The sequence below is a fragment of the Microtus oregoni genome, unplaced genomic scaffold, assembly GCF_018167655.1.
Source record: "Microtus oregoni isolate MIOR12 unplaced genomic scaffold, Mior012 000022F_ref0000154, whole genome shotgun sequence".
NCBI classification, from domain to species: Eukaryota; Metazoa; Chordata; class Mammalia; order Rodentia; family Cricetidae; genus Microtus; species Microtus oregoni.
Window position 1 is genome coordinate 25873559 of NW_024543081.1, and position 22073 is coordinate 25895631.

General features: G+C 41.4%; 1 protein-coding gene across 1 annotated transcript in view; it reads left to right on the forward strand.

The window, feature by feature from the left end:
- The window catches only part of Hhla1 (HERV-H LTR-associating 1), a 33141-nt gene that overhangs the window by 10007 nt on the left and 1061 nt on the right, over positions 1-22073 (forward strand). Inside the window, exons 7-16 of the mRNA XM_041671706.1 lie at positions 34-117; positions 6363-6446; positions 7121-7177; positions 7278-7364; positions 9675-9906; positions 12305-12558; positions 15361-15429; positions 15744-15815; positions 19444-19606; positions 21478-21560. Of these exons, the coding sequence (XP_041527640.1) occupies positions 34-117; positions 6363-6446; positions 7121-7177; positions 7278-7364; positions 9675-9906; positions 12305-12558; positions 15361-15429; positions 15744-15815; positions 19444-19606; positions 21478-21560 (1185 nt within the window). The remainder of the gene's footprint in view (positions 1-33; positions 118-6362; positions 6447-7120; positions 7178-7277; positions 7365-9674; positions 9907-12304; positions 12559-15360; positions 15430-15743; positions 15816-19443; positions 19607-21477; positions 21561-22073) is intronic.

A 22073-nucleotide genomic window follows, 5' to 3' on the forward strand; every position in this document is an offset into this window, starting at 1 on the left:
TCTAGGTACTGAGGAAATATTTTCTTTTCACAGTTTCTAACCCAAAGACGGTTGACCCAGCCAAATTCCCTACCAGGTACTGCTACTGTTTGAACAATAGAACCAATGACTTATCAGGTAGGTAAAACATGCCATACCCTTGTAGCTTTTCCAATTTTGATTGTGCCATTTTAGGAGTATATATTTTAACATTTTACTTATTCTATGTGTCTTTCATATCATGTCTCCATGTCATGCCTCCTGATCTCACCCATGCCCCTCCCCAGCCCCAAAATAAAACAAAATAAAATTTAAGAAAAGAAGAGGGGTAGGAAAAAGGGGAGAAACTTGCCATGGAAGCTGCAGTGTGGTACAGTGTCAAGAAGTAAGCCCCTTTATGTGTAGATTTTTACATGCAGGTGTTCATTCCAAAGAAGCATTAGCAGGTCTGAGGTCTCTGGTCTCTGCCACACAATTGATACTGAGTCCCCACTGGGACTCATCTTGGACATCCTGTTGTAGCCCTGTGTCATGGATTGGAAGGACTGATACCTCCTTCCTACTGCTATGTTCCAGGAGGTCACAGATGGGTGGATGTTAGGGTGAGCCAACACATAACTCTGGTTCTGAGCCTGGGTAGTTGCAGGATTGGTCAACCTGCCAGCTCTCCCTGTCTTCATCACCAGAATGAGCTTTCCAGCATTGCCCTAACTAGTTTACCCCTTGTGAAGAGCAAGGGTGGAGCCATTTCTCCTGCTTTTATGCCCTCAATGTTAGTTCTTCCACACCTATACCTTCAGGGCCAGCACTACTGTGTTGCCCAGGTGAGGAGTAGAGGCTGCTCTCTCCAGGGCTGCAGCTGATGAGGGGCAGGGATAGCTCTCCCACTCTTAAGCCCTCAGGGCCAGCTCTTTCATCTGCCTCCGGCATTGATGTGGGATAGGGATCTCTTTCCTCTGCCCATGCTGCCACATGGCAGATGAGTAGTGGGGACATCTCTCCCATGTTCCCAATGTTGGCTAACTCACATTTCTACCAACAGGATCATCTCCACTGTTTTGCACAGGTGAGATGCAGGGTCCACTTTCCTGAGTGCTGCAGCTGGTGGTGGGCAGGGACAGCTCTTGTGACCTCAGAACCAGCTCTCTCACCTGCCCCAGGCATTAATGGGGGGTTATCGCCCTCCCACCCATGATGCAATGAGACAGAGGAGAAATGGAGATAGCTCTTCCATGCTGACAACTTCGGGGCTGGCTCACCCACATCTCTGCCAACAGGGCTGGCTCTATTGTACTGACCAGGAGAGGTTTAGGACCTGCTAAAGGAGTACTTTTTTCCTCATAGTAAGATAACATAGTGATATTTACGACACTTAATGGTGTGCACACTTCCTTGTCTGTTTTTACTATAGAGAAATCTCCGTTATGCATAAATGAGTGTCCGTTACCGTTGTTTATGTTGCAAAATCATGGGAAAACGTGGAAATACTGAAAAGTAGCCACATATAGTGCACAGATGAGTAGGTGTGTGTCCTGAAGACAAAAATAATGTTCCCAAGAATTTTCAGATAGGAAAAGACATTTAAAGTAGTATACAGCATACTGTGTTATCAATGATAAAATATGTACGTATTCGGACACTAGAAAGGCTATTCCTTCTGACAGATGATTGGAGTGTTTTGGAAATGGAAGAGTATTCCTTAACATGGCTTTGCAATATTTGGAATGTATTACTTTTATAATCCAAAAGTATTGCATGTTTGTTAAGTTTTTTAAAAAAAATCTTGAAAAATAGAAGTGAGGATTTCTCTTTTACCATTACCTCACTCAAGCAACAATTCTTTATTGAGAAACTGCTATTACCTAAGTGCTCTTTCTGGCCTAAGCAGAGAGGGCCCATTCTGTTCTAGTGGAACATAGAGTTTAGAAACAGAAAGGAAATGAAGGTACTGTGTATACCTGGCAATGGGTAGACATTAAGGACAATAACTCAGGAACTTAGTGCTATAATGTGATTCTCCTATGCAGAGGAATAATGGCAAGGTTTATATCATATCTATAAAAGGAGTCTTCTGGCTACTTGTTATAATAGAGATTGCAAAAGAACAAAGGATTTCCTTTCCTATTTCCATTTTCTACTTAACTTTTAAATATATTTTTATATTAGTAAGTTTGGGAAATATTTAAAATAGCTATGCCATCTGTAAATATAAAGACCCAAGTTCCTTCTAACTTGTTGCTCCTCATTCTGTAAGGCATTGCCTTTGTTCTCAGGATGCAAGTTAGTTTACCACCACACTCCAGCTATAACACAGAAGTGTAAAGAAAGGCATACTCACTTGCTATACACTTACAGTGCAAAAACCATCCATATTCCATTGTGCAGAATTTAGTGCTATGGCCTCACCCCTGCAACGAAGGCTTGAAGATGTAATTGTGATATTAAAAAAAATAAACAAGCAAACAACAACAAAACTTCCCCCCCCCCAAATTTTACATTTTCTGACTAAAGTATTTTTTTATTTAATTTAATTTAGTTTATTTATTTAGTTAGTTAGTTTTGGTTTTACAAGACAGGGTTTTTCTATACTTTTGGAGCCTGTCCAGGAAGTAGTTCTTATAGACCAGGCTGGCCTCTAACTCACAGAGATCCACCTGCCTCTGCCTCCCAAGTGCTGGGATTAAAGGCGTGCACCACCACTACTATTTAGGGTTTCTTTCAATGCTCTGATCCTCCATCAGATGTACAGTTGGTAAGGATCATTTTACAATGTGTCTTAAAATCCACTCAACTGCAGTCTATATAGAAATATTCCCAGTCCTTCAAATGTATACAGGGCCGTAGGCAGAGACTGATTGTTTATTTCCCGGATGTCCAGACCTGAATAATAACACAGAAACTATATTAATTACAACTCTGTTTGGCCAATAGCTTATGCATATTTCTAGCTAACTCTTACATTTTAAATTAACCGATTTCTATTGTTTTATATTTTACCATGAGGCTCATGGTTTACTGGTAAGGTTCTGGGGTGTCTGTCTCCTTCGGCAGCTATATAACATCGACTCCAATTACTTCAATTATAAATCTCTGTTCAGACTTTCTGCCTGACTTTACTAAACCATTGTCTAAAACAGCTTCTTTAATAGCCATTGGTAATAAAACATATTTGTGACATACAAAAGGGAATTTTACATCATCTTTTCTTTTCTATCTAAATAAAAAAAAGGTTTTAACTTTAACATAGTAAAATTACATATAACAAAACAGATATCAAGCAAAAATTACAGTTACGATATTTATATCTACTTTATTTTTTACCATAACTATGGAAAACTAGAACTATAACTCTCTTCAACTCCATCAAAGACCCCAGAAGGATATATTACCTAAGTAAACAGAAAGTGCATTGTAAGCAATTTCCAAAACTCTAGAATAAACAGAGATATCTCACTGTTTGGACAGTCACCCAAAGTTCTTCTGTGACATTGGGGCATCCATCTTCAGCCTACAGGCCCATAGTATCAGGCAAACTTTTCCATGAAGCAGGAAATTTGTTTTGCCTCTATTGGCAGTTTGTCAGTCACTTTTTTCTGTGTCCTGCAGAAAGTCTGGCAGACTCTTTCATGAAGCTGGAACACAGAAGTACTGTCTAACCTTTAGGCAAGTTCATCAGTCATTTTTCTGTGGGTTCTGCATGTCCAGTACATACAGCATACCCTCAAGCAGTCCAGGCAAGAGCAGTTTCTTGCCCAAATGACCAACATTCTCCACAAGGAGCCTCTTCGATGCACATCATCCTCTTGAAGTAGATTGGTGCTGCCATGAGCAGATGTATCTCATTGTTGAGAAAAGACTAAGTTCCTAAACATTTAAATGTCATAGTCTGTTAGTCTTTGAAAGGTTTGAAAAATGCCTATCCATCTGAAATATATCTCCGTACATATATCTCTTGGACGGCACCAGTTTCTCTCTATATCTCTGTTTAGATTTCCCACCTGGCTTAACTCTACTAAACCATTGACTGAAACAACTTCTTAATAACCAATGGTAATAAAGCATATTCATAGCATACAAAGGGGAATCCCACATCACAGGGCGATGGCTTATTTACCTGTCTCCTAATCCTGACAAACTTTACTATTATAAATAGGGCCGTGATGAGCACCTGTGCAGAATTGCTTGAAGCACTAACCCAATTATCTCTCTAGGATAGAGCCCTTGAAATGGAATTGTTGACTGACAGGGAAATAAATCTTGTTGTGATTCAACTTGCTAAAACTTCTAGAAACCTCTCAGGCATCTACATTCTTTTCAACAATGCTCAGAGAAATGTTTGTACCATAGCCTTTATTCACACTAAATATTAAAAGACAGCCTTAATTGGGTAGACATAAAAATTGTTCCTGTACTTCTATTTACATATAAAGGGACTTAGACATGATTCCTTTCTAAGCATTGATAGTAAATTGGTAAATTAAATTTCTGTAGGAACAAAGAATATCTTCAAAAGAATAATAATTGAATTTCTTTCAAGCCCAGTGAAAGAGTTGTAAACATAGTTTCAAAGAAGATGTATGCAGAAGACCCTGAATAACAGGTTGTATGAGTGGTGGTGGGAATCTTGGGATCAAAGGACTTTTGGCTCAAGTCAAACTCAACTCAAATAAAGGATCTGTAATATAGCATAGGACTCAGAGCAGGTACCACCATTTTTGTTAAGTCTTTGGCAGAACCAGGACCCATCCTTGGCATCTGGATCCAAATCCCTGTTTCTGTGCAATGAAAATCATTATTCTAACTGCATTTTATCACTCAGCTTGTGAGTCTTCCTTTTTCAAACTTTAAAGTATGTTTAAATGTACATTTACATTTATTTATTGGAAGGGGCATGTACATACAGCAGTGCGCTGTAGCATACATGTGGAGGCCAGAAAACAACTTTCAGGAATAGGTTCTTTTTTCCCATCATGTGGGTCTTGGACATCAAGCACATGTCAGCAGATTTGGTGACAAATGTCTTTACATGCTGAACCGTGTAACTGAGTCCCCTTAAATTTTAACTTCCGCTATATATATCAGGCATCTGGCACACTGTAGACACTATGGATATGTATTAGAGAAGTGAATTAATGAAGGAGAGTTTTGAGATGTAGCAGGAAATAGTTGAATGCATAATGAGATAGTACACATCACCGGGCCCTACAATATAACACAGAAATAAAGAGGCCCATGGTCACCAGCCTTCTGCATTGACTTAGTGGTGTCAACCCCTGAAGAAGTATACAACATGGCTGTTCCCCAGCCAGAGTAACCATGTGACCACACAAACATGTAATGTCACATTGTAGCTCAGGCTCAAAGACAGCATTGCCCACCTCCTGCGAGTGTTGATCTGCCATGCCAACTACTGATTGGCCATGCCCACCTCCTGCGAGTGTTGATCTGCCATGCCAACTACTGATTGGCCATGCCCACCTCCTGCGAGTGTTGATCTGCCATGCCAACTACTGGTTGGCCAAGGGTATCAGTCTACATCTACAGTGTATGTGTTTTCAAGTCTGGTTGCTCTTGCAAGAAACTCACAATCCTCATGCTGAGTAAAAAAAAAGAATCTGTATCAGGCATGATAGGAAATTATCCAGTGGGCTCTAGGAGCTTCCTGTATAGAAATCACTGAGGTTTGTACAACAACGTTCCTCTTGAGAGGGGACCAAAAACTTCCGGGTCCTGAACAGCCATGAGTTAGCGGAGGAGAATGTGGCAGATTCATCTTTAGGTTTGAAAAAGGAAACTTTACTGGTTAGAGGTGTTCACCGTGCTGGTTGTGGATTCCATTCAAATCCTGCTGAGAGAGAGTGTTCCACAGTTCTTCAAGCTAAAGTGTTATAAAAAGTGTCTTAGACTTCCTTCCATGTTCTAAATAAAGTGGACAAAAGGAGACATTCCCGACGATGTTTCATAAAGATCTTATTTATTTTGATGTCTGTATTTAACAACCCAACGTTAAATATGACTGCATTTTCAAATTCCGACTGTATGGAAAGTGACCTTAAATGTCTTTGGAACTGATTCCTTTGAATAGGTTTGACAGTCTATTATAGTTAGATGAAGCAATGAAGATCTTTGGTAGCTCTTGGGTATTAACAGAGGAAAGAGTTAGATTGTAAAAATGGACCCTAAAATTTTTTGCTTGAATTTACTTTTACTGTTTTTTGAATTAGCATTTTTTTTCCTGTGTGAGACTACCAATAGTCTTTAACAGATTAACTTAAATTATACTTGCAAAGTCTACTCTGAATAAAAAGAAAAATCCAAATGCAATCTCTTTGCCCTGTGTCTTTGCATCCGAATTCAGGGAGCTTCTCGAATTTGTCTTGCAGATTTCACAGCTTTGCTGGTGGACATCCTTGGGAATTCTACCAGCTACCTCACTGAGATTTTTAAGTCAACCTCCATCCTTTCGGGTGTGTATCCTTGCAGGTTCCCGGCAGGTTTGCAACCTGGCACTCCTCAAGGAATATAGCCAAGCCTGATAGGTTTCCGCATCCCAGACCCTATCATGGGTCAGGCTGCAGGAACCTTTAGGTGTGGTTTGGTTTCTAACACCAGTCTTTGATGAATCCATCATTCAAACAGGGTTCTTCCTAGAGCCCTTAAAATTGAAGGACAAATATGACAATCAACATAGGGAGTGGACTCTAGCAGTGGCTGTAACTTCCCCTCCCCCTTTAAAGACAAAAAGATAGATTCAGGGAAGGTAACTATTTTCTTCAAAGTGCAAAAGGTCAAACATTTTGTCCAGTGAATAATGGCTTAGATGAGTGTGATTGCTGCAGCTTCCCTGGTTGCTGCTCTCGGCAGGAGGAGGGGGCAATCTTCTGTCAGCATGGTACAGACATTCAATGAGACATTCAACAACATACCACTTCTGAATTCCTAAACCCACTTGTCCCTAGGGATGCTCTGTTAAAGGCCTACAGACACGTGCTTACATCTTCCATAGAGGATGGTGATGAGGGTTCAATGAGACAGAATGCATGACATGCTGAGTGGGGGACCAGGCAGACAGAAACAGCATTGTAGCCTTAGAGCTGGCCCTAGAAACTGTAACCTGGTTGTGCGCCCGTTTGTCTTACAGTGAGTCAAACCAATGCATCCGACTGTGTCTTCATCTGTGTGATGGCGGGGAAGTCAGGTGAGCAGCAGTGACCCGGAAACTCTCTGGCTGAGCATTGAGCTTCACACTCCAGGAGTCAAACCTAAGTGTCCTTCTCCATGGTGTAACTCTTTTTCAGGAAGGGCTCTCTCTGACTTCTGGGAGATGGTGGAAAAATCCCCTGTTATCAACTACACATTTACCAGTGGTGTTTCCAAAGCTTTGGGTAAGTATAAACTATTATAGAGGCCAGAGCACCCCCACACCCCACATTACTCAGATCCACTAGTGAAGCGATGTTGCCATCAGGAATTTAATTCAATTAGATGATGCTAAAATCAGAGGATTTTTCTCTTTGATTTAAAAATGGATTTCTGGGGTATTTGAGGGGAAAATATTGGCCTCAGTGGATCTTCCTCTCACTGACAACAAACACCTGGAGCTGAGTAGCTGCTGTCTCCTTTCTCCCCAATGAGGAATACCTGCCTCTTTACTCCCACAATCCTCTCTTCACCCTATTGCATTACACATTGTTTCCTATGCTCTTGAAGCTATTGGAAATTTGATCTTTATTCTAGAGTCATTGATTCCTGTAATTCCCAGGCCCTTCCTATCCATCACTTTCAACAACTACCTATCTGTCTCCTGTAACACCAGGAACTGTTTTGGAACCACTGTTATCTCTTTCTTCCCCATATTTAGTGTCTGGACTCTGGCTCCACCTCTAAGACCAACTTATGCGTGTGTCTGTGCCAAGTCCTCTTCATCTACCAGAACAACCTATGACCAAGTGTGTCTTGTCACACTCTTGTGTTCCTTTTAATTATCCACCCTTAATAGCCACAAGAGCAATGGGGCTCAGATATGAATTGGATTATATCCCTTACCTGAAAGAACCCAACAGTCAGCAGTAGAGGTTCCGGAGTGATGAGAGAGAACACATTTCTTCATATATTTGTTATTTCTCCATGATTCTTTGCTATGTTCAATTTGAAATCAAATATTTTAACACCATTCTGTGCAAATTTGTTCATTCTGTCATCTCCAAGTAGAGGTTCTATTCCTCTTAGCTGTGTTTCACAGCTCTGAAGGTGCTTAGTTTTCCACTCCAGATGCTACAATCTCATGTCCTAAAGATATGCAACCCAAATCCATCTTCTGTGGTTCAACCCAGTATCTGTATATCATCCGGACTCTATGTTACTCTAGGTTATATCCAGTGACATTTATATGTGTATCTCCTCAGTGAATGGACCTTGAAAGCAGACAACCTACTGTGGTCCCACCATCTGCCTTATGCCTCAGTGTTTCACATGGCATCTGTATACAGTCAGCTTTACATCAGCGTCTCCACAGTGAACTGATAAACACAGTCAATGATGTTCCAATTTCACTGTGGTCGGTTTCTTTGATATGTGATAATCTAAGGCATGTCTAGGTCGTGCTGTGGAAGAAAACTCACTTTGTAAGGGGCAGGGCCGCTTGGTGAAATGAATTAGCCATGCAACAAGTCACCTTCTCCTGCTTGCTTCTGAGTACAGAGCTGAGGATTAAGTCAATCTCATCTTCCCACCCCCAATCTCAATCAGGTCTCTCTTTGGTGCTCTTTCAGTAAAAACAAATGCTCAAAGTGAGAAAAAATACTTAATTTTGGCACTATTCTTGACATACCTGATAGTCACTTTCCTGTCCAGGTGACAACTGGGCTGAAAGGATCCAGCCCATGTCTGACTCTTAGGATCAAGGCTTAGGTGGCATGAGGTGTTTGAGGCCTAGATGTGAAATAGGGTAGAAGAAAGGAGGATTTGGGGTCATCTCCTGCAACTGCCTAGGTAAGTCCCTCTATGCAGTGCCTGTCAAAGGGCAATTAGTAAACAAAATCCAAGGCAAACTGAAGATCAGACCTTGTCCATCCAGAAGGAGGAACACTACAGGCTAGCATGTACATCTTACTTACCTTATGCCACACTGCTCAGCCTAGCTTTAGCTTAGTCTTCCCAAGAGAGAGCATTAGCCAACATAACATTTGTGCTCTTTCTCCTATTCCTTGTAGAATGAACAGGTGCATCAGAGAGATTTCTCTCAAAAAACCCTGCAAGTCTGTCTTGCTGAGGGTCAGACTTTTAAGTAGTTTCTTCTGCAAAGCCCTGCTTTTCTTGATGCTACCTTAGTCTCCATGTACTCACAAGGCAGATAGCACGAGCCTCTTGAAAAGACAAGTACCAGAGTTCTGGAACAGCTGAGGGGCTTCAAAGTCACAAAGGGACTCTGACGAACCAAACCCCCAGGTCTCATCAAGAGAGACAGTCAAAGTCTGGCATTTTAGCTCTGACCGCTTTGCTTCTCATCACAGTGGTTTATCATACAACTTCTGTGGAGTTAGGAGAACATCCTTTAGCGACGTTTGATACTGTACCCAGTAATATAAAATCTGAAGTCTATAGAGTTGCTGCTTAATTGTCTTTTGGTGACTCAACAGTTCTACCTGCCCAGAGTGGCAAACAAATTAAAGCTGCCATTGGCTATTTCCTCTGAGGTGTAACTACCGGTGGAATAGCCAGGACTCCAAGGGTCACCACCCAAAGCCGGCAGTCACCATCAAGGTCATATCCTACACACTGGAGCACACAGTGGGTATCTCATCTGAAGACCTTCCCCTGGACAAAGACAAGTACTCCTTCGGAGAAAGAGGTGACAGAAACCAAAGAAATGTTTCCAGAGCTGCCTGTTGGGACCATAGCCACTCAGAGCAGAACCACTTACACACGGTCAACCTCAGGTGAGATGGCTTCTCCGTTTCCCCTCTCCTCTGCTCTGGCTCCCTTCTGACTCCTCTAATCTCACATACATAACTGAAATGCTTCCATATGACTCTTCCCACCACCTTAGTGTAAACAGTGTTCAGAAAGGTCAGCCAAGGGTGGGAAATCGCACTGGTGATATAGACTTCTAGAATTTGTGTTAACAAGAGCTCCATATTGAAACAAGCAGTCTTCAGAAGGCTCAGAAAATAATACCAAGAGTTCTCCGATACCTTTAACCCAGCCTCCCCGACTTACAATATCTTACATAATGATAGTATTTACTGGAATAAGACATGTTTATTTCAACAAAGTAGGCTGATGTCTTTCTTTGGAAATTCACAGGAAATGGTTAGGTTGGCATTTCATGGTATAGATTGGTTAATCTGCTGCACCTGGCTGGATATTGATATCAAAAATCTGTTAGTAACTCCACCCCAGCATAAAATGATGTCAGCAGTGTCTGGTAAGAATTTTCCTCATCAATCCTACTACATTTTTTGCAATATCAACAGTATGGTCACCAAACACAAAAGGAACAAAGACCTGCTGTCTCCTATCTGGAGTGATCTCTTTCAGTGATCACTATCCTAACAACTGATTGAAATCATCGTAAGTCTTTAATTAACTCACTCATCAAAAAACACCATTGCTTCCTGCCAGTAGAGTGTTTGAAAATGGCTCTTAAAATTTCCTGTCTGCTCACAGACAGGAAGGAGACACACTACAGTCATGATCCGGCTTACATTGAGCTCTTTCACGCTTGATCCCAACTAAGGCATCCTACCCAGCGCAGCAGCAAGGATTAAAAGGAGGCAGGCAAGCTACACAAAGGGTGTGTCTTGACAATGGAGAGGAATAACATTCAACTCCAGCAACTTCAAAAGGTTAATGTAGTGACTTACATCATGAAAACTACCCAAAATTGTAAGATATTTTGGTATAACATGAAAATAGATGATTGCTAGAGGCAAAAAAAAAAAAAAAAAAAAAAAAAAAAAAAAAAAAAAAAAAGCACCTGGCCATGGTCCTCAAAGGTAAAACACCAATTGATATAAGAAAAATCACAGAACTTTAGTGAGAACAAAAAACATTCAAATCCATGAGAGGACAACTCGTGTTCTAGATGAGATGCTTGAATACTTTTAAGGAGGCAATTGTTTTCCACTTAACTCCCAACTGTGAAATTATCTACTGGTATTAGTTTTATAAACTTTGAGAGGAAAGATTTTTAACTTTCTCCCATGGGAACAAATATGTGACACTAACATTTAAAAAAAATAATTAGGGTAGATTTATCTTCACTAAGGAAAGCTCTGTGAGTTATTGTTATTATAATTATTCCCAATTTAATATCAAGGCTAAAAAGAAGGACTGTGGATGTATCTCAATGGCAATCACTGGCTTGGTGTATTAGCAGCTTTCTTTGTTGTTATGACTAAGTACAAGAAGCAATGGAAGGGAGGGAGAGCACTGTTTGGTGTATGGTCCAAAGAGATACATTCTACCATAGAGGAAGAGGCAAGGTGCAGAAGCAGGAGTCAATTGCATAAGATCTACAGTCAGGTAGCAGCTAAGGTTCCATAACCTTCTAAAGTAGTACTATCAGCTGGGGAGCAACTGTTCAAGCACATTTAAAACAATAACAGCATGTGCAAGGTTTTGAATTCCATCTCCAACACTGCAAACGAGAACACACAAGCAGCAGAAGTAAAATGTGTTAAGTAACATGCTTCACAGTATGAAGAAAACAAGGGCAACCAATGCCTCCAGGTCTCTGAGCCTCAAGCAATCTTCTCAGCCTATCACGTGATTAGAAATACATCTCTTACGTTTGAGACAGGGTCACGTTATCCTCAAGCACATATCCTAGCTTTTTTAGAGTTCACAGGGTTTAGAGAAGATGTTTTGTTTTTCTTTTGTTCAAAGATTAATTTGTTTTTATGTTATGTGTATGCGTGAGTGTGTCCTGCAGGTATGTATGTGTATCTCACGCATGCAGTGCCTGCAGAGGCCAGAAGAGGGCTTCTGATTCCCAGGAGCTGGAGATATAGATGATTCTGAGCCACCATGTGGTTCTGGAAACAAATCCTGGGTCTTCTGCATAACCAGCAAGTGCTCTTAACCAGCAGTCCATCTCTCCAGCCCAGATTCTTCTTTTGGTTTGCTGCCAAGGAAAACAAAATTCAGTTTAATCTACTTATTCCAGTCCACAGTAAAATATAAGCATCTGCATTGTCTGTGTTTTATATAGACAGATTGCAATTGCCCTTCGAGAGAGTTTTATGTCTGCAGTCTTATACATGATCAAAGAGATCAAGAACAGCAATCCTAATTATTGTCACTTTCAACACACAGCTATGAGGAACATGACCAGAACACCATGGGTGACAAGCAGACAGACATGGGATCCTACAGAATCAGTGTCTATGTCCCAGACTATGAATGATAGCACATTTAAAGGGCCACCATGGGCAAAAGGGCCATTCTGGGCAAGCCTTCCCTCCACATCAGCTTCCCCTGCAGATACCCAGCATCCCAGGAGCACAAGGAGCCTGTTGCATCCTTCTGGGCTACTGACCACACCCAGCAAACTAGTACAGCCCAGCAGAGCCTCAGGTGAGAAACAACATTCACCTCCTCAACAATTACGCTTGAAAATGGTTTGACTGTCTTTCTAAAGTTTCAAATTCTAATACACATGCTGAAAGTAGTAAAAAAGTAATGTGATTTAATAAATGATGATAATGATAAAACAAATTTTTCTTCCTTTCTCTATTCCAATCCTTTATTCTCTTTTATGAATAAATAAATAAATGCTCCTTCTTCACAGGATTCTCCCATCTGCCTCCTTTTTTCCCCATGTTAATTATACAAGATGAAGGATTTCTTTATGATATTGCCATATTGCATAGAACATGTATTGACAATATTTACCCTTCTACCACTCTTCATTATTCCTACTTCCTCTACCCTTTCCTGTTCTCTTTCTATATCCCTAGCATTTCCCATTTTAGCTTCCTGCAAACTCACTTTCTGGTTTTTCTTTGCTTTGTATCATTGCCTGTTAAGCAAATGGGCAGTGGCCATGAGAAATCAATCCTCCAGACAGGTTAACTGCCTTTGTTGCATAGTATTAATGGTACTATGTTGATTATATATACAGCATGTATATTTGATGCAGTGTAAGATGATTGTTAATTATACATACATATAGATTTATGCCATCAAGTTATGAGGAGAGCTTGAGCTATAAAAGAGAATTTATCAAATTTGATAAGTTGTTGTATTGCATATGTATCCATGTATGTTCACGCTTATGTGTACACAATGAAACCTCAGAAAATGGAAACAAAGCAAAATATATTTATATTCTAACCTTATATCTAACCTTACAGTTCCCAGATCGTATTTGGGGAGTTTAGTCAACCTGATTTTCATTTTCTTTACTTAATATTCAGGAATTGTCCATAATTTCTCTTCTCACAGACAAATTTTGTTTCTAACTATTCATTTTAAAAACGCTTTTCTCTGGTATTTATGGGTGGCCAGAAGCCTTCTTCCACGCCCATCATGGCTAATAGGCTGTCACACGCGTCATAGCTAGAGTTTTCAAAACTGTGAACTTGACACTCTTCCTCTAAAACATGTTCTCCCTAAAGTCTTAGGTCGTCAGCTTCAGGCTTTTCTGAAAGAGGCAGTCATATTAAGTTTGTCAGATGATTGCGTTTCTTACAAAATACAGGGATTGGACAGAGCACTTGAAATTTAACAGACTTCAGGCACAAACATCTCAGCTGTCTAGTGGGATCTGGGAAAGATCACTTGGATACCTCTAATCACATAAACACCTGGTGCGATGATTTGAGCTCTGTCTGTCATTTGCACTAATGTGGAAGAAAATTAAAGCAAAAATCATTTTGTGTTTATCAGTGGGGCATCAGTCAGCATGGACCTCAGTTCTCTCTCAGTCTCAGACACAGCTGGACTGAAATCTTGCCTTTACCACACACGCTCACCACAGCAATTTTTCTTCTCCCTCTGAGTTCCCATTTTCTGGTCTGTTGGGTAAGAGTTGTCAGAGCTGTGACATCTACAAGCAGTTTGGTTCAGTTTGTGACATTTGGACAGCTATTTCTTCCTGCAACTCTTCTCAGCTAGCCCAGACAGGAGTCGCATGTCCCCAGTCCCTTACAGTTCAATATTCTGTGATCCCAAAGCCTTTGAATCAAATTAGACAATAGTCACAGACAAGTTGAATGTGGCTCAGGTTGTTCAAGATTTACATAGAAATCCAACAAGGTAGCAAGCATCATTTGTACCTTTTTACTGGAGGTTACAGCCTAATCAATACCTGAAGAGAAATCAAAAGATGATGTTGACCCCCCCCCCAAGAAAATGACCAGATTTCCCTTGGTATTAAGGGATCCTGGCAGTTATGGGCTGTGTATGGATGATAGTAGCAGTCATCTTTGCAACTCACATAGATGTCCATGGGGTGACAGCCATGTTGAATTGGACACCACAAGACTCCCAGTCCACGCAGAAGAGTGGGCACAAATAGTGGACCGCATTACAGAAATGTAGGCTGGAGCATGGGTTTCCCGCAGCCCCTGCACTTTCTACTTTATTCTCTGGAGTCCAGCCACAGAAGAGTCCCTCTTGCTCACTCCTCCAGGTCTTTGCATGGGCCTTTTGTTCAGCCTAGGAGGCCTATCCTTGTTAACTCTATGTTCCTCATTGCACTCATTGCAGTCAGCAATGGCACCTGCTGAATTAGGTGCCTATCTTTTGGGCCAGGTCGTAGCCCAGCCTTACTCTTCATTTATCCACAGAATTGAGCTGCCAATTTAATCGTATCTCTCCCTCACCTTCTAGAATAGAGGGCTGCTTTGCTAGCTTGCCAGAGGTCAGACTTATCTTAGCATGGGTCAGGTCCTGAACTGGTCCTAAAACCAAGACTTTATGAGCATGGAAGATAGATGTTGAACTGAAAGCCCAGGCTATTATTAAAATTATTGACAGGTGAATAATCAGGAATGTGGATGGAATCATGTGTATACCATGACTCAGATCAATTACAAGCAAGCCGTGTTCACTTTGTCTTAGAGAGGGCTCATATCCATACACTTCCATGTTCAGTGCCATCACTGTCCCGTGCAGTGCCACCAAATCGTACTGATTTGGAAAGTTCCCAATGGCCCCGTCACACTTTACCAGCTACTGATGGGACTCATCCACTTCCCTTGCATACTCCAAGAAGAACATGATTGTGGCTACATTTCTTATTCATCCCTGCACCTTCAGCATCCTGATTGACATCAGCTCAACAGTCAGCAGCGCTGGTGAAACGTGGAGCATCTTCTTCAGACTGGGCTCCCGTTAGAAAGATGCATGCTCACCTCTCTCCTTTCCTCTCAGGAACACTCACTGCTGGAACACAGACTCCAAGTCCAACCAAGGCACCAGCCCCTAGAGACTCACAGACAGGTGAGACTGCATGGCCAAACCAAGAAACTCCATACCTTGAAGGAAAACATAGCCTAGGAGGAAGGGGCACAGTGGGACAAGAGAACCTGTAAATATGCTGTCACTGATCTTGATTAGAGGGAAAAAAGCTCAGAGAGTGGTTTCATTGTCTTGGTGCACTGTGCATTTGTGTGATTCCTTTCCCTTTGGCTGTCATTTCCTTGTAGATTTTAAGAACTCTTATCTTTGGAGTGTTGGGATTCTCTGATTCTACGTGTAGTAGCCCAAGGTCATATCATTTTAGTTTTGGAGAATCTTCCTCTTGCTCTTTGCAGATGCTGTCCCTGCAGAGTGGCCCTTCGCCCCTGAGTCAGAGTCAGTCCTGGTCCCAGTAGCCCAAGTTTCAAGTGAGTAGAAACACCCAGTCATTGCTTAAGCTTGTGTTTTCCTGCACGAGGTTGTACAGTCTAATAAAGAGGCTTGTTTGATAAATGTAGACTCAGACTGCTAGGATGCAAATATCAGCTCATCTTCTTTTGTGAGGTGTGGCATCCAAGATTAATTCACCCGATTTCGAGCAAGAACAACTGCAATTACTGTGAGCACTAAAAACATCTGTTCTCTTTATTCCTGTCTGCATGGTTTTGTATAAGATAATGTGTACTGAACTGACTTGGGATTTTAAAGCTCTATGTTATTTAATCTGATCAATGTTCACTGAGTGAAAATCTAGAAATTGTGCTAATCGCTTTGCAAACAGAAGCTGTTTGTTTGGTTGTTAACTGAGCAGGGAGGGAAGAAGATGTAAATGATGGCTCCAAAGTCCAAGCTTTATTTACTGGATGCGACTCACTGTGGCTATGTTTTAAAGGATGCCCTGCTGGCCACATCCCTGAACACTCCATTCCCATGGGTTGAGAAGCAGAGACTTCCTAGGCTAGCGTTTCCAGAACTCCCAAGACTTGAATTTCTTTTCTCAACGTTTGGCTGCCACACTCTCTTCTCTTCTGTGCTGTCAGCTCGCTATGAATGAAATTGAGACAAAGTAAGGCCTTCAAAGTTGGTCAGGTCCTCAGGCCCCACCCCTCCTGAATACCTTTCTAAACAAGCTTCCTGACTGTTACAATGCTGGTCAGTCATATGTCAACAGGGCATTATTAACTTGCTGGAGCCTGAACAGTCTCTTGTTTCATATATCGTCAGACCGACTTCAGCCTTCACAACATCCAGTGAAAGGTGAATGGGCCTTTCAAACAAAGACCCAATTGTGTTACCAAGAAATTGTGTCTCTGTCTCCTAGGACATTCAAAGGTGGTGCCAACAATAGTCAGGTTGTGTTCTAGAATACAATTTAACTATATGTACATCTATATTTACATTTATAGCTGTATCTACATAGCTGTCTCTGTCCATCTGTCCTTCCACCTATCCACCTGTCCATCATGTATCATCTGTCTGTATATCCCTGGTCATTTCTGCTGATATTTCTTCAATACCTGTCTGATAGATCGCTCTCTACTTACCTATCTATTGTGTACCATTTTCATCCTTTGTCTATAATCTGTCCCATGAAGTAGTCACTGCATAAAATGAAGAGGCTCTGACATCTTTGAGTAAATTATTTTGTTCATCCAAAATATTTGTGGTATGTGGAAATCGGTCCTTAAGGATGCTGATTATATGGTGGAAACGTGATTCTTATGAGTATGGACCTGGAGTCAGTTTCCTGCAGAATCATTCACTCCCTATGCTATGACATCGGAAAGTACCTGGTTCATAGTGATGCTAAATGAAATATTGCTTGAAGTCTGACAGTGATATGTAGTGTAGGGGTAGTTGACATTTCAGTAGACCTGTGAAAAATATTTTGTTTCTATATATTTTAAATATCCTTAGTTTTATGATATTTAAATTATTAATATTTATCTCTACTTGATAAATATTACTGATAAATTACAATTTAAAAATTCTCAGACTGGGTTTAGGCTCAGTTGTAGATGACTTGTCTAACGTGCATGGAGACTTGGGTTCCATCCTTAGTACTACAAAAAGTCTTTAAAAGTCTCATAAAATTTATAATATAACCCAGTCAGTACACTAAAGATGTTCTTCAACTCAGTAATTGGTGAGGAATCCAAAAAGGTCTTAAATCTCTACTGATGCAGAAACTGAGATTTACAAGCCAATACAGGGAAGCGATTTTACACGAGCTTGCAATTGATAACCTATAGCAATAATTCTTCTTTTTTAAATGGTGCAAAAATCAACAGTGCGCTTGTTAGACAATGGTCATTTACATAGCTAAGAACAGGAGCTACCTCCAGTGTTCTCAGACAGCAGTTATATATTAGTATCAGTTAACTTGTACCCCTTTAGGGATATAAAATATTGCTCAATGAGAGAACAGTTAAAGAGTTCCTTTCCTGGGCTGTGGAGTGACTTGGTTGGCAGAGTGCTTGCCTACCATGCATGAAGCTCTGTGTTTAATATCCACCACCACATAAACTGGGCATGATGGTGTATGTATACCTGTGGTCCCAGAAATCAGAGGGTTGAGTCAGAAGGATAAGGATTTCTAAATTAGTTCAACTATATAGCAAGTTTTAGGCAAACCTGAACTCCATGAGACTCTAAAAGAAAATCAAATCAAAAACTTCATTCTCCAATAAAGCCAAATACTCCCCAGAGTATTTTCTAGGCAACAATCAGAGCTACACTAAAGAGAAGCCACTGTTCCTGTTGGCTCATTTCTAGACATTGGGTCATTTTACTTAATGATGATGGGTGGCCCCTCCTGGGTAATTGTAACATCCAAATATAATTCAGTACTGGGTGGGAAGCCCTGTAAGAAGAGGATTCTGATCCTTCTTGTTTGTTGCTGCATTACTAGTCTGTTGGTGTCTGGCGCATAGTAGAGTCTCAAAAAATTCAATAACTAAATCAACAATAATAGCTATTATTTGTACCTGTTTCGTAGCAGGAACATTGTCATATGCTCAGTGCAGAAGGATTTCTTGACTCATCCCAGTTGCTCTGCATGCTGGGTCTGAGTCTCCTCATTCCTCTTGTAAGGGGGCCTGGGTGCAGGCTCTGGATTCAGTTTCAGGAGACCCGAGAGGATGAGATCTTTAACAACTCTATTTTCTTCTTTGCTTAATGTTTTTTTTCTCTTTTCCCAAAAGCCACATGCTAAACAATAATGAAAAGCTGGTTGTGTGATACATGATCAACCTCGTCCTCAAGGAGAAGCACTCAGCCCTGGTTGTCCAGCGACCTGGCTTGCTAGCTTTATGTTTGATCCTACCATTCCCTTCTGTATTAGCTTCTTGTTGGGACAAAATACCTGACAAAACTAGCTTAAAGAAAGAGGTTAGTTTGGGCCCGCAGTTCAAGGGTACAGTCCACCATGGCAGGGAAGCCATGGCAGTGGGAGCTGGGAGCAGGTGCTCAGATTGTGTCTACAGTTGGGAAATAGAGGGAGGTAAATCCTGGTGCTCAGAATGTTATCTGCTTTTCATTCAGTCCAGGATATCGCCCATAGAATGGAGCCACCCACACTTAGGATGGGTCATTGCATCTCCGTTAATCTAGTCTAGGTGATTTGCATCACACCTTCTTGCCTCCTTACACATGTGTGTACATGCACACATACACACAACATATCCTCTGTATTTAAAGCATTCTCCATTATCCTCCAACCAGCTATCCCCTTGCAAGATAGTAAGGTATCCTCTGCACCAGAGATGCCCTTCTCCTAGTGCATCTTTGTTCCACACTTGGGATGCCTCTCTAGAACGTGCTTCTCAGAAAAATCATGCCTGGTCTCCCTTAGGAGCCCAGTTCTCATCATTCTCTTTCTCCTCAAGTTTCCACAGTAGTTTCCCTGAGCAATAAGGAAACCATGCTCTCTAGAATGTCTGTTTCCAACCTACCTGAATGAAGAGATAGACTGAACTCACCAGTCACAGCCTTACCCCAGGGAAGATGCTTGTTGAGCTCTTATTGATTTCACATGTCTGAGATTGCATGTTCCAGGGTGTCCTCAGCCACTCCTCAAAGATGGGGCCATTACAGAAGCTCCCCTGCCCCTGCCCCTGCCCATGAAGAAGCTCAACCCATGCCTGATGGAGCTCTGTCGCTTCTTCCAGCAATGCCTCTGTGCCAGCCGAAAGAGAGATCTCAGTTCAGAAGCCATGAGGTAACCTGAGACAATGACTCCTCTGCATACCCTATCATTATAGACTTATTGTGTGTGGTCTCCCTGTTAATGATCAGATACCCAGGTATGAAACATTCCCAGGCAGGTGATAGGTGACCAAAAGGAGTGTACTCTGCAGTGTGCCCTTACTTTTATATTCTTGCGATCTATGACAGGGCTTTGTTCATCTCTAACATTCTCAAAGTCAAGTGCAGGATCTGGTAAATACACTTAAGCTGAGCTACACTGAGCTAATTCTATCTGAGATGAAGTGAGAAGAGTCGGGTGGAGCTGAGATGAACTGATTAGGTTGAATTGAATGGCATGAATTGAGCTATGTCGAGGTGAAATGATTTTGGACAAAGCGAGTTGGGCACAGAAGAGATGAGTTGTGCTTGGATGGCCTAGGTTAAATAAGGTTAAATGAGATGAGGAGATGAGTTGAGGACAGGTGAGTTGAGTTGAGGTTGGGTTCAACAGGGATGAATCACACTATATCTGATAGAATTTCCACTGAGGACTTTGAATGTCAGTGTCCTCCACTTGATGAAATTTTCTAGGAAATTGTAACCAGAACATTTGCTTATATAAATCAAGGCCTTTAATTTACATCAGGTGTTGCCTGCCAGATGAGATGGTTGTAAAAATAAAATTGAAAGGCCCACCATCCTTCATTAATGTGATATGGACATTGATATGTTCCTGCCCTTAAATACCAATAGAAGATGATTCTGAGATGTATTCTTGGTTGCTAAATCCAGAGGAAAATGCAATCAGAGAAATGTATAGCATTCCCCAGTAAGCTGAGGACTAATTTCTCAATTCCTTAATGTTAATCTTAAAAGTTTCTTTATATTTCTGCATTCTAGATATAGGTGTCTCTCTAAGGTTCCAGCCTCTATAAGAACTCTACACCAAAACTCAGACTTCTCTTTCCTCCTGTGCTCATGTCTTACTTGCTCCTGGATCTATGGGTCAGTAACTGTTGAGCAGACATAGGTGTGCCTCTTCTTGACTTTGTTACTTTCTTCTCTTCTAACCTGTTTGGGACCAACTTCAGGTGTGAATTTGCTTTATTAAAGCACCTAGTTATTTCTACTCTCCTGGCAGGGTCCTGACTCAAATATTGGTGTTTCTGACTATTGGAATGACAGTGTTTTCTAGCACAGGTTGGAGTACCTAGGATAAAATCCACACCATCAGGCTGTAGGGGTGGTTCAATGGTTAAGAGCACCTACCTAGTCTTTCGGAAGTCTGGGGTTCAATTCCAACACACCTGGCCCAACCACCTCAGATGCCAGATGCGTCACGACAAGACAGTGAAAGTCCAGGATGAAACCTCTCTTTGTAACAAGCCCATGGTCTTTCCACTGCAGAATTCTGAAGCAGCACTTAGTGCCTCAGATAAGGAGCTGTGGATCACTTTGTGGCTAGCAATAGAGTTCTTCTACTCTCTTTCTCTCACAAATACAAAAGAGCATCTTCACTTACAGAACATTTACACATTAGTATGATTCAAGAACTTCACGCCACACCTGTTATTTCACTTAATCTTGTGTTATTGCCTTTTACTTACATAGTAAGAAACTAAGGCATAGAGAATTAAGCACTCAGCCTAACCTCACACATTCTAATAAACTGTAGAGATCTAAGATTAAAGATAAAAATAAACCTCATTGGTCTCAAAGGCTGAGCTCTTTCCTAACAAGTATACTTCTCTACCTTTTTCCCATAGTCTATAAAGATAAATAGAGGGTTCCTTGTTGTAAATAAAGGGCCCTGTTTGTATTTGTGTAATCACTCGTTTTGATCCTGACCTCTCGCGGTCCTCATAGGAGAGTGACTACTCCCACCTCTGCTTCAACCTTTAGGTATTGCCTGGCCTACTATTCCTGGTTCCTGAGGAATTCAACGTTGATCTGTCGGAGAGTGAAGAGGGTACCCCACTCTCACAGTAAGTACCCGGCTTGCTGGTGTGGTAGCTCAACCGTGAGTACATCTGATGGGAGGGTCTGGTACGCTCACAGTTTGTCTCACGTTGGCCAGGTCCAGAAGACCGCTGTAGCTCATGGAGTCATTATCAAGTCCCGACAGACTTGTGTTCAGTCAGCCTTAGTGTTTGCAAGGAGTATAGAAAGCTGTGGAGCCAACAGACACAGGCTACTGCCTCTGTGTGAACCCAAGTCAATCCCTTGGCTTCTGAGTTCCCATGCAAGCTAAAAAAGACAAACAAAAATGAAACAGAAGACAAACCCCACACAAACACTGAAATTCTCAACCAAAGCACATGCAAATAATTTAGCGCACAGAGGACTTGACGTCCTAGAGGTGGGCCCATGTCCCTCCATCCTTGTCCCGATGCCTTAATTGTGCACAGAAATCTTCCCCAATCCCACATAAAGGGGTGAGGGACTAGACTGGTCTGTCCATTCCCAGCACCAACACTGAGCTATTTCATCATCTCATT